The sequence below is a fragment of the Triturus cristatus genome, chromosome 8 (assembly GCF_964204655.1).
Source record: "Triturus cristatus chromosome 8, aTriCri1.1, whole genome shotgun sequence".
Lineage (NCBI taxonomy): Eukaryota > Metazoa > Chordata > Amphibia > Caudata > Salamandridae > Triturus > Triturus cristatus.
The window spans coordinates 1,422,245,571-1,422,258,320 of NC_140591.1; the positions used below are offsets into that span (position 1 = coordinate 1,422,245,571).

At 44.3% G+C, this 12,750-nt stretch overlaps 1 protein-coding gene across 21 annotated transcripts in view; it reads left to right on the top strand.

The window, feature by feature from the left end:
* Nucleotides 1-11,121, top strand: part of SYTL2 (synaptotagmin like 2) — a 462,890-nt gene extending 451,769 nt beyond the window's left edge. For all 21 annotated transcript variants that reach the window (XM_085623168.1, XM_085623176.1, XM_085623172.1 and 18 more), the window contains one exon: nt 10,075-11,121. In XM_085623168.1, the coding sequence (XP_085479294.1) occupies nt 10,075-10,211 (137 nt within the window). In that variant the 3' untranslated portion in view covers nt 10,212-11,121. The remainder of the gene's footprint in view (nt 1-10,074) is intronic.
* The last annotated feature ends 1,629 nt before the right edge of the window (nt 11,122-12,750 follow it).

Sequence of the window (12,750 nt, forward strand, 5' to 3'; positions counted from 1 at the left end):
GAAGATCTCGAGATCGTGTCCGAAGCCGACGATTCCGATGACCTCATCACTCCAGGGCAGCGTGTGAGTACCACCCCCCCTGCCCCTGCCCCATCCAAAAAAGCATTGGTCAAGACTCCGCCAGTTGGGCCCAGTCGCGACCGGAAATCCTCTTCAGAAGCCCCGCCCTCGGGCCCGGCTCCGAAGACAACTAAGCCTGTGGGTGGCTCGGGCTCGAGCAAACCTCACCTAATTGTGCCTTTAACACCCTCGGCACCCAAACACCCATTGTCGGCACCGAAACAGGCTCCAAGACCGAAATCTCCTTCGGCACAGAAACGTTCCTCGGCACCGAAGTCTCCACCGGCACCGAAACGTTCTTCAACATCGATGCCTGAAAGTCCGTCGGCACCGAAACCTCAGTCGGCACCGAAACCTCAGTCGGCACCGAAACCTCAGTCGGCACCGAAACATCAGTCGGCACCGAAAAATCAGTCGGCACCGAAAAATCAGTCGGCACCGAAAAATCAGTCGGCACCGAAAAATCAGTCGGCACCGAAAAATCAGTCGACACCGAAAAATCAGTCGACACCGAAAAAATCATCGGAGCCGAAAACTGCGTCCCCGCCGAAACAAGCTCATAAAGACCCGAAGCGGTCGTCACAGACACCACCTTCGGAGCCAGATGATCTTTTTCGACCAGATCCTACTCAAAAGCGGATCTATATCAATCCTAAAACGGGACATGTGACTGCCATCCCATATAAAAAGCGGAAGCTGGACACTACACCTCCCCCAGCTCCCATACGGAAAAAGGACTGTGCTACTTCACCACTTCGTCCTTCCTCTCCTGTTTTACCTCCTAACCCGTCCCCCCCTCCTCCTCCTGATTCTCCTTTACCTTTACCTTTACCTTTACCTTTACCATCTCCCTATCATTCACCTCCTCCACAGGATGATAATGATGACTTAGGGGGAGGGGCGGACCCTGATTTATTTGATGATCCTGTTGACCCAAACGACCCTTTTACGTTCCCAGACCCAGCACCCATGGATGACTGGTCTTATCCTATACCTGACATGCCTGACCCCACTACCTACCCTTCCAAGCCCTCCCCTCCTGATGACCACCTAGGGTACGGCCAACTTATAAATAGGGCAGCAACATTCCACGGCGTTACTATGCACACAGACGCCATTGAAGAGGACTTCCTCCTTGATACCTTTGAGCAGTCACAAAAGACTGTTCACATACTGCCCATGATCAAAGGGGTCATAAAGCATGCTACTGAAGTCTTTAAAGACCCTGTTCGAGCTAGGGTTCTCAACCCACGCATCGAAAAAAAGTACCGACCAGCCCCGCAAGACCCTGCATACATTAAGGCCCAGCTCCCTTTAGACTCCCTAGTCGTATCAAATGCCAGGAAGCGCGCTAACTCACAGACAACTGGAGAAACGCCTCCCCCAGACAAGGAGTCTAAGCTTTTAGAAGCCTCGGGCAAACGGGTCGCCGCGCAGGCGGCTAACCATTGGCGTATTGCGAATACCCAGGCCCTGTTAGCCAGGTATGATAGAGCGCATTATGACCAACTTGAGGACCTTATGCAACATCTGCCTGAACCTTTTAAGTCCCAGGCCTCTGACCTCATCCAAGAAGGCAAATTAATATCTAATGCCTCCATTAAATGCGCCTTAGATGCAGCAGACACTGCTTCTAGAGCGGTCAATACTGGCGTCTTACTCAGACGACATGCCTGGCTCCGTATTTCCGGTTTTAAACCGGAGGTTCAAACCGCAATTTTAGCTCAACCTTTCAACCAAGAGCAGCTATTTGGCCCTGCAGTGGATACTGCATTAGAAAAAATGAAAAAGGATAATGAAACTGCCAAGTCTATGGGAGCACTGCAGTCTCATCAAAACCGGGGTTCCTTTCGTCGCTCCTTTTATAGAGGAGGCTCCAAAAACACATCAACTGAGACCACGTCCACCTTTAAAAATTCTGGACAAACATCCCCTAACAGAGGTTACTTCCGGGGAGGTTATAGGGGAAACAATAACAAAGGTCGAGGACGGGGCAACAACAACAACACCCGCACCTCACCAGCCACCAAACAGTGACTTGCCACCACTCCCCCCAGACCATTCCACTCCGGTCGGGGGGCGACTCCAACAATTCCTGCCTGTCTGGACTTCCATCACCACAGACAGGTGGGTAAGACAAATTATCCAGTCTGGCTACTGCCTCGAACTCATACAATCCCCCCCAAACATACCGCCCAAACAACGTCCAATGTCCTCGCATCATCTCTCTCTCCTCAAACAAGAAGTTCAATCCCTGTTACAAAAACATGCGATAGAACCAGTCCCCCTTCAACATCAGGGAAAAGGGGTATATTCTCTATACTTCCTCATTCCCAAAAAGGACAAAACACTAAGGCCCATACTGGATCTCAGACTACTAAACCAGTATATACATTCGGATCATTTTCACATGACCACTCTCCAACAAGTCCTCCCACTTTTACAACAGGGAGACTTCCTCGCCACATTGGACCTCAAGGACGCATACTTTCACATCCCTATGCATCCCGCTCACAGAAAATATCTACGATTTGTGGTAGATGGGCAACACTATCAATTTACAGTTCTCCCATTCGGAGTAACAACAGCACCCAGAGTGTTCACCAAGTGCCTAGCAGTCGTGGCAGCGCATCTCAGAAGACAACAGATCCATGTCTTCCCCTATCTGGACGATTGGCTCATAAAAGCCAATACATACCAAAAATGCGTTCTCCACACTCATCGCACGATTCAAACTCTCCACGATTTGGGATTCACTATCAACTACCCCAAATCCCTCCTACAACCTTCCCACTTACATCAGTATCTAGGAGCAACCATAGATACATCCAAAGCCATTGCCTATCCCAGCACAGCCAGGATAGCCAGTATACAGAATCTCATCTCTCAATTTCAAACTCATCCATCTCTTCCAGCAAGAGTGTTCATGCAGCTCCTAGGCATGATGGCGTCGTGCATCTCCATAGTCCCACACGCACGACTTCAAATGCGTCCCTTACAAGAGTGCTTAGCACAACAGTGGAACCAAGCTCACGGACAACTTACCGATCTGGTGTTGGTGGACAGTCGCTCACTTCGATCACTGAAATGGTGGAACACCATCAACCTGTCCAAAGGGAGACCGTTCTTAGAGCCTCTTCCACAAGTTGTGCTAACTACAGACGCATCTCTCACGGGGTGGGGAGCCCACCTCCTTCACCATACCACTCAGGGCAGATGGACCAGTCAACAAAAACTGCTCCACATCAACCACCTGGAACTCTTAGCAGTGTTCCTAGCACTAAAATCCTTTCAAATTCACCTAAAGAACAAAACTGTCCTCATACGCACAGACAACATGACGACAATGTATTATATACAGAAACAGGGAGGGACACACTCTCTCCAACTGTCCCAACTGGCACAGCAAATCTGGAGATGGGCAATTCCCCAAAACATCTACCTGTTAGCAGAACATCTCCCAGGGATCCACAACCAAGTGGCCGACCTCCTAAGTCGCCACACACAACAGATCCACGAATGGGAACTACACCCCAAGGTTCTACTCCCCTTCTTCCAAAAGTGGGGACAACCAGACATAGACCTGTTCGCCACTCCCGAAAACACAAAATGCCCAACCTTCGCCGCCAGGTTTCCACACCCACAGTCGAAGGGCAATGCCCTATGGATGAACTGGTCAGGCAGATTTGCGTACGCCTTTCCGCCTCTCCCACTAGTTCCATTTGTGGTACGCAAACTGAAACAACAGTCACTAACACTAATACTAGTGGCTCCCACTTGGGCACGTCAACCGTGGTTCACCACACTTCTGGAACTATCTTTAGTTCCACATCAAAAGCTACGCCTCTCCCCGGATCTGTTAACCCAGAACCATGGAGAAATCAGACACCCAGATCCTCAAACACTGAACCTAGCGATCTGGCTCCTGAGGTCTTAGAGTTCGGTTACCTCAATCTCCCTCCAGACTGTATGAATATCATCAAAGAAGCCAGACGCCCTACTACTAGAGCGTGTTATGCCGCTAAATGGAAACGATTTGCCATCTACTGCGCTAATAATAACATACATCCATTGGATGCTTCCATCCAAAACATCATTTGCTATCTACTACACTTGCAAAGATGCAATCTAGCGTATTCCTCTATACGATTACACCTAGCAGCCTTGGCAGCCTACTTGCAAAATAGGCAACACCTGTCCCTTTTTAAGGTACCAGCCATCAAAGCGTTTATGGAAGGTCTCAAAAGGATTCTTCCCCCAAGATTGCCACCTGCCCCAGTGTGGAATCTCAATGTGGTTCTAACAAGACTCATGGGCCCCCCATTTGAACCTATGCACAAATGTGAATTGCAATTCCTAACATGGAAGGTAGCCTTCCTTATCGCAATCACTTCCCTGCGCAGAGTAAGTGAAATACAAGCCCTTACACTTGAAGAACCTTTCTTACAACTACACCGTAACAAAGTGGTTCTTAGGACAAACCCTAAATTTCTTCCAAAAGTGATTTCCCCTTTCCACCTTAACCAATCAGTAGAACTACCGGTCTTTTTCCCAAATCCAGACTCGGTAGCTGAAAGGGCCCTACATACCTTAGATGTTAAAAGAGCATTGCTTTATTACATCGACAGAACAAAACCTTTTCGAAAGACAAAACAACTCTTTGTTGCTTTCGCGCCACCACACAAAGGCAACCCAATCTCCAAATCAGGGATAGCCAGGTGGATAGTTAAATGCATCCAAATATGCTACCTCAAGGCTAAACGTACACTCACAGTTCCCCCTAGGGCGCACTCCACGCGTAAAATAGGGGCTTCTATGGCCTTCTTAGGCAATATTCCCTTAGAAGACATTTGCAAGGCAGCCACATGGTCTACCACGCATACCTTCACTAAACACTATTGTGTTGACGTGCAGGCCAAACAACAGGCCTCCGTGGGCCAGGCTGTCCTAAAAACTTTATTTCAAACTGCTGCAACGGATACAGGCGACCACCGCTAAGGGGAGCACTGCTGTATAATCTATCCTCAGTGTGTGATCTGCAGCTCATATGCCTCGAACGGAATATGCTACTTACCAGTATGCATCTGTTCTTGGCATGTAGAGCTGCAGAGTCACACACGCCCGCCCGCCTCCCCGGGACCTGTATCTGTTCCAGCACCCGTCTTACTTAGACATTACACATGGACATCCTTTCTTTCTTTTCTATATACTCCATCTTTTCCCATCATGGCGAAAAACAATCTGCCGATGGAGTGGATGCCCATGCGCACTGTTGTCCAGGGGAGGAGTCACCAACCTCGTGACCAAAGACTTCTCCGAAGACAACAACAACCTGCAATCATCCGAGCCCAACACCAGATGGCGATCTTATCCTCAGTGTGTGACTCTGCAGCTCTACATGCCAAGAACAGATGCATACTGGTAAGTAGCATATTCCTTATGGAGAATGAATATAGTCAAGAGGCAAGGCTGGATGCCAGGGCAAGCCAGGTCAGGGCTCAGTGAGGCTGGATACCATATTCTCTAGGTCCAGCTGAAGCCTCGATTCTTGTGGTGAACGGCTCGGAGGAGGAAAAGCCAAATATATTGCCTTCTGATGTAGTGTCTTTGCCAGGTAGCCTCTGCACTCTGTATGTTCAGGCTCTTAGGATTCCTAGTAAAAGTTTAATAACTTGTGTGCTGATTGTGCAGATGCTTCCGAACATTCAGATACTGCTCCTTGGACTGCTGCTGTCCACTTATAGTAATGGTCACTGCTAGAATTCCAGTTTACCCAGAATGTGCCTGTTTTCTTCCATGAAGATGCATCTTACTCTGCCCTGTGGGTCTTTGTCTCTGTGTGTCTCTGAGAAGTGGATCCACAGCAGACAGGCTTCTTATAAAGAAAACCTGGAGCCCTCATTGTCCTGTGGACCTGCAAGATGTTAGCTGTTCTTAATCTGAGGAACAAAAGCAGAGGTCTCACACTCCAGTTCTCCTTCAGGCAACCGGGAATGATTCCAATCAGGCAGTTTTTAGAAGTGTTCTTTGTCAAAGCAATACTCAGATTTGGACGCATTAGGAGAAGTGTTTTATTATGCAAGCCTGGCAGTGATTTGCAGAATTCTAAAATCGGTTCAGAATTCCAGCACATTTGCCTCCTTCATTTGTCAACAGTATGACACAGTTCCTGTTCCCCAGCATTGACTTTTCTTTAGCCATGGACTCCAGTTTTGTCAGAGTGTGGAACAGAGCCTTGTTCAATGTGAAATCTCTTCCTCACCTATATAGTCCCACAGCCATCAATACATTTTTATTTGGCTTAACCAGCCATGAAAGAGTACAAAAAGGGCATTCAGTGCATCAACAGCAGCATCGATTTTCAGCCTAGGCCAAATGACCATACAAAAACATTACGTTCTTCACTAAAATTCATTTGCTGGGTCACACGTGATGGCTTCAAATGCCAACACACAATAAATAAGCAGACACTGAAAAACATCACGAAGGGAAACTATGAGCCATGTCAAGTCCTAAGTTAAGGTGCTTTTCTAGTGGCCTTTATTGCAGCTGAATAGACTTTCAGAATTTCTAAATTGATTAAAATCCATAACATTCAAATGTGCACTTTACCCTAAAATTCAATAAAAAAAGCCTAGTATCAATTCATAACACCATTAAGATTTACAAAGGCATTATCACAACATATTAACAGTTAGAACAATGTGTTAAAAGCAATTCATAAAATACCAGGGACATGCAACTGTTTGCAAACGGTGATTTTGGTTACATAGCTCAGGGTGTTGTTACTCATAGCTTTTTCTAATGGCCAAAGATAGTATTATGTAGTTAGCTACTACAATACAAATATCAGGGGTACCCAGTGAGTGCAAGAATTTAAAACCATCAACATATGTACAAGGACAATTTTTCTTTAACAGTGGGATTCAAACTGTGCTCCTTGCCGTTTTATATAAAGTGCAGAATAAGATAAAGTGCAAAGTGCTTTGGCTTGTAATATTATCACATGGACAAGGTGAGAGGTAATTTGCCCAACCACTCTGGCGTGGAAACGCCAGCAAAAAGTGGACGGTAACTAACCGAAATCTAGTGAAATAAAATTGAATCTGCAGATTAGTTGTGAATGTTAAATAATATTACAATGGAGCAGGGGACAAGTGCTTGGGCCCGATCTCATCTTGGTGAGGATAATACATGTTTCCCCTTGAATGTAACGCCTCTTTGATAACGACTTTGGCGTTCAGTGGGATACTTTCAGGACTATCATAGAAATGCTCCAATCCTATTTCATAATATTTATCTTTCACAAAACGAAGCCATGGTATTTTTAGAGAGTTGGCCAAGTTTTCACTATCTTTTAATATTTCTTGTGAGAACGTTAGTTCGTCAGATAGCCACATTTTCGCCCATAGGAGTAGAGGGGCACAATATATGCCATCTTCTATATGCTGTAGTCCCAACTCTTCATGACCTGTGCGGTTAGGGGCACTATTAGGCGTCATCATAAGCCTTTTAGTGAATTTAGTTTCCACTACTTGTAGCTGGCGGCTATTGTGATGACCCCACACCCCTGCGCCATATGTTGCAATCGAAAGCCATTTGGCTTTATAAAGGGTGATTATTTCCCTAACAGGCTTATGGCCTAATTTGCAAAGCGAAATAGCCCATCCACAGCCCTAGTTGTATAGTGGGCTCTTGCTGTCATAAGTGGGTCCCAACTTAGCTTATTGTTAAATATGTTACCCAGGTTCATAAAAAATCTCAACCTTTTCTATTCTCTTGTCCAGTGCTACGAAAATCTTAGTCTTTGTACTCTTTGGGCCACATACCATAATATATGATTTATAAAATTTACTGTAAGATCAAGTGACGACATAAAATCAATAAACATATCGAGGGAATTCTGAAGGCCATAAGCTGTTGTGGCCATTTGCACCGTGTCGTCAGCATAAGCTAGCAAGGGGACAGATTTGCTGCCAATTTTGGAAAAATAAAGTTTCCTACTTAATAGAAAAGCCTCCAGACCGTTTGTGTATATTAAAAACAGAAAAGGGGCTAGCATGCTCCCTTGAAAGACACCCTCTGCTGAAGCTATTTTCTCAGTTTTTTCCCCTTGAGTGTCGTATCTTATGGAGACTGAAGTATTAAAATGTAGCCTACAGATGAGCGACACCAGCGCTTGTTCCACACCCAAACTTTACAGCATATCACATAGTTTCTCCCGGTTAAGTGTCAAAGGCACTGGACAAATCCATTAAGGACAAATTAAGACGTTGCTCAGTCGTGCCAAGCCCCCTCCTGAAACCATATTGCGTGTTGGTTATCACTCCTGTGGTGGTTGCCCAGGTCACCAAATGGGCGTGGAAACTCTACCCAATACCTTAGCTGTGGCATCAATGAGCGAAACTGGCCTGTAAGAAGCCGGGTCACTTCTATTCCCTTTTTTAAAAATGGGGACCGCTATTGCCTCCTTCCAGGATGCGGGCATTGGGCCAGTAATTACTGCCTTAAATACATCCGTCAACAGGGGCGTCCACAAGTTTGGATTATTTTTGAAAAGTTCAAGGGGGAACCCATCAGGACCTGGTGCTTTCAGATGGGATCCCTGGGCTAACGCCTCTTCGACCTCCGTTACTGTGATAGATAGACTGAGTTGGGTAGCTGCAAATAAATCTACGGGCACATCCCTTATGTGTTCCTCGACCCTTTTATTTGGGGGGTTAAAGATGCCATTAAAGTGGGCTACCCAAGCAACTCCCAGGATCAGAGAATCCATCTGCCTCGTTTCTTCAGTAAATAATGGGCGATTTGTAATTTCCCAAAAATGTTTTCTCTCTTAGGGCTCCTGCTCTATCTAGATCTTCCCATGCTAGACTTCTCAGTTCTGATTTTCTACCCTTGGTTATTGTTTTAGATTTGTGCCTTTCTGCTTTAACTAGATCTCTGTTACAGGGAATAGCATGAAGCACCCTTTTTAAATCTTTATGGGCCCCAGAACAATCTGAATTATACCACCGGGCCTCCTGGGGTTCACATGCTTAAGACTCCTCGTCAACCTCATGGCTACCTCAGTGCATAGTGACCCAAACTCCCAAACAACACCCTCTGGGGGCGAATCTGATTTCAAACACCCCATAATTAAGTGGGAGTAGCCTTTGATAAGATTTCCCACAAGTTTGAGGGGATCGATCTTACCCCAATTCAGCCCGACTCCCTTGTTCCGTTGGTAAAGGATCGGGGATCATCGCCCTTCCCCACCTGGGTCTTTAAATTGAGGGAGACGATAAGGGGGTTATGATCACTCAGACAGTGAGGTTCCACCACAAAGTCAAGAACAAGCTTGAAGAAATTTCTAGATATTGGAATAAAATCAATGGAACTAGCCCTGCCACAGCCAACATAAGTGGGACACTGCAGTGAAAGATCCTTGGCCCAACAATTTATAAGGCCTAAATTGTTCCCTATTAAAACAGAATTTAGGGCTTCTCCCTGGATTGAGTGAATAGAATGGGGCTCGGGCTGTCCCTCCGTGTCTTCCAGTCCACACACACATTGAGAGCTGTGCTTACAAATTGTACAGTTAAAATCTCCTACCCAGTCCCACTGCCATCCTCCTCTAGGATCAAAGCTCAACATTTCTCTTTTAGGGACCCTGATGTTCTGCCATCCTGTGTAGGAGGCTACTGTTGATCTGAGCTTCAGTGGGAGCCAATGTTGTGGCTTCCTTTTAGCACCTATTTGCCAAAAAAAGGTGGGAGGGGTATGTCTGTGTCTGTCAGTCAGTCACTTTTCAAGAGTGGGTTGCTGAGATAGTACACAGTAATATTGCTGTGCCATGGTGGTCTACAGATCCCTTAATTGAAAGTGCTCTGAAGCTATCATTTCAAAAGACTTTTGAAATATGATCTACAAATCCTACTTGGATCTGAAATCGAGTTTCCAGTGTTGCATAATAAAAGTCGTGTTTCTTCAATGAGTGACATCATGGTTATATCTTGATATTTTACATTTTAGGGAAAAGCTATGGCACCCCTGTGGATTGGATGGATTCCACCCCGTACGAAGCTTCACTGTGGAAGAGAATGATTAACTCGCCAGATCATTGGGTAGAAGACACACTTCAGCTCAGAATGCTAATGATGGCAAAGTAAAATCATTGATACTTCATTTGTTTTCTCACATATAGTGGTATCCACTTACAAGCACTCTGTTTTCTAATAATTGAAACCTAATCCAGCAAATTGTTTACTTTCTTCCCAATTGTGCCTAGAGATAAAATAGCAGGTGTAAGAAAGGGTGTTGGATGGAGGCATGGAGGGAGAAAAAAAGTAAATGTATACTTTTTAAGAGAAGTACTTTCACTTAAACTTGGTAAACAGCCATATGCAGGTATTCTCATGTCTCAAAACTGAAATAAAAAAGGTAAAATGTAATGTTTAAGTATTCCTCTTCATCAGTAAATGGCCAGCCTGTATATTGTATCAAATAAACTGCCATACTTTTTGGGACCAACAATGCTGCGATGGATGTGTTGTCAATATGTACATATTTCATAAAGTAAACATGCTTAAACATATTAAGCACTTTTTCTATGGTATTCAAATAAGTCAAATGTATTTAAATAAGGCCAGTGTGTCATCTAACTCTAAAAGAAGGTTTTAAGTACTTAGATCATAGTTGTAGTTTTAGAATTAAATTAGAAATCGCATTAATGCAATTCTCGGTGCCCAAATCAATTTACTAGTTTTTAAAGAAGATAAAGGTTGGCCATACTTTACTGCCACCACTAAGACATGGGATAAGGATGAGTACAGGGTTCCTTTTGGTTTCACAGTTGGGCTAATGGACCGTCTATTTAAAATCTATAATTGAAATGTCTTGTGTCGCCTTATGTTGCTCTTGTTGAATGTTTGTTATAGATTCTTGTATGACTGGTTGTAGAAAGCCTTTAGTTCTGGCATGACTGTGTATGTACCTCGTACTTTCACTGTAAGACAATTTTATTTTGTAATCAGAAAAAAGACAGTCCTTTATTTAAATAAATAAAAATATTATACAAAACATGTTGTTATTGCATTATTTAAATCTATGAACATAAAATGGGTAACATGTGTTTCTTATTTTGCACATATAAAATGAAGAAGAACAAAGCCACTATGCCTTTACGTCAAGGTTCCTCACTGTCTTAATGATCCGAAGGAACTACTAGATGAGCCTCACGTACTACAAGAACAAATCCAACCAGCCTCTTCCTAGAGGCACCAGAGTCCACTGAAAAGAGGGGAATCAAGTACACTTCATTATACTTCAGTTGCTGCTGCCGAGATGGCAGCGAGGCAGTGTCTTGTGCTACAAAGTGGTTTAAAAAAGCTGTGTGGTAGCTAACAATTCACAAACCCAAGTAATGCTCTGTTCATCTTGTCGTTACAATTACAAAATAGTCCCTGACAGGGATGTTCACACAGACAACAATGAACATAGGCCTGAAATCAGTGCTATATTAAAGCTGTCCAGCTGGACAGAAAATGCAATAATGTATCAAATCGCATAAAAAACACCAATAAAGTGGGACACGATCCTGCGTCTAACGCAAAATATATAACAAAGACACAAATGAACAGAAATTCACAAATTCAAAAAAAGGCTCAGGCAGGACAAAAAATGCTTGTAATCCTCCCTATCACAACGTAGGCATTGAGGGGATGAAATGACTCCCACCCTCCAGAGACAAAGGTGTGTATAATATACCTGATGGACATATTTAAATTGAATGAGACGGTATCTAGAGGACACCGCAGCACCCCTTAGGACTAGCTATAGCCTCTGCCCAATTGTCATCGGTCAATTCTGGGATATTATACAAAACATGTTGTTATTGCATTATTTAAATATATGAACATAAAATGGGTAACGTGTTTCTTATTTTTGCACATATAAATTGTAGAAGAACAAAGCCACTATGCACTAAATTAAAGATTACACCGTCCTAGAAGGTTCTGCTGTCTGGCTTAGGAAAAATGCCTTTAAGTCAAGGTTCCTCACTGTCTTAATGATCGGAAGGAACTACTAGATGAGCCTCACGTACTACAAGAACAAATCCAAACAGCCTCTTCCTAGAGGCACCAGAGTCAACTGAAGAGAGGGGAATCAAGTAGACTTCATTATACTTCAGTTGCTGCTTCTGAGATGGCAGTGAGGCAGTGTCTTGTGCTACAAAGTGGTTTAAAAAAGCTGTGTGATAGCTAACAATTCACAAACCCAAGTAATTCTCTGTTCATCTTGTCGTTACAATTACAAAATAGTCCCTGACAGGGGATGTTCACACAGACAACAATGAACATAGGCTTGAAATCAGTGCTATATTAAAGCTGTCCAGCCGGACAGAAAATGTAAAAATTACCAAATCGCATAAAGCACAACAATAAAGTGGGACACAATCCTGTGTCCAATGCAAAATATATAACAAAGACACAAATTAACAGAAATTCACAAATTCAAAAAAAGGCTCAGGCAGGACAAAAAATGCTTGTAATCCTCCCTATCACAACGTAGGCATTGAGGGGATGAAATGACTCCCATCCTCCAGACACAAAGGTGTGTGTAATATACCTGATGGATATATTTAAATGGAATGAGACGGTATCTAGAGGACACCGCAGCACCCCTAGGACTAGCTATAGCCTCTGCCCA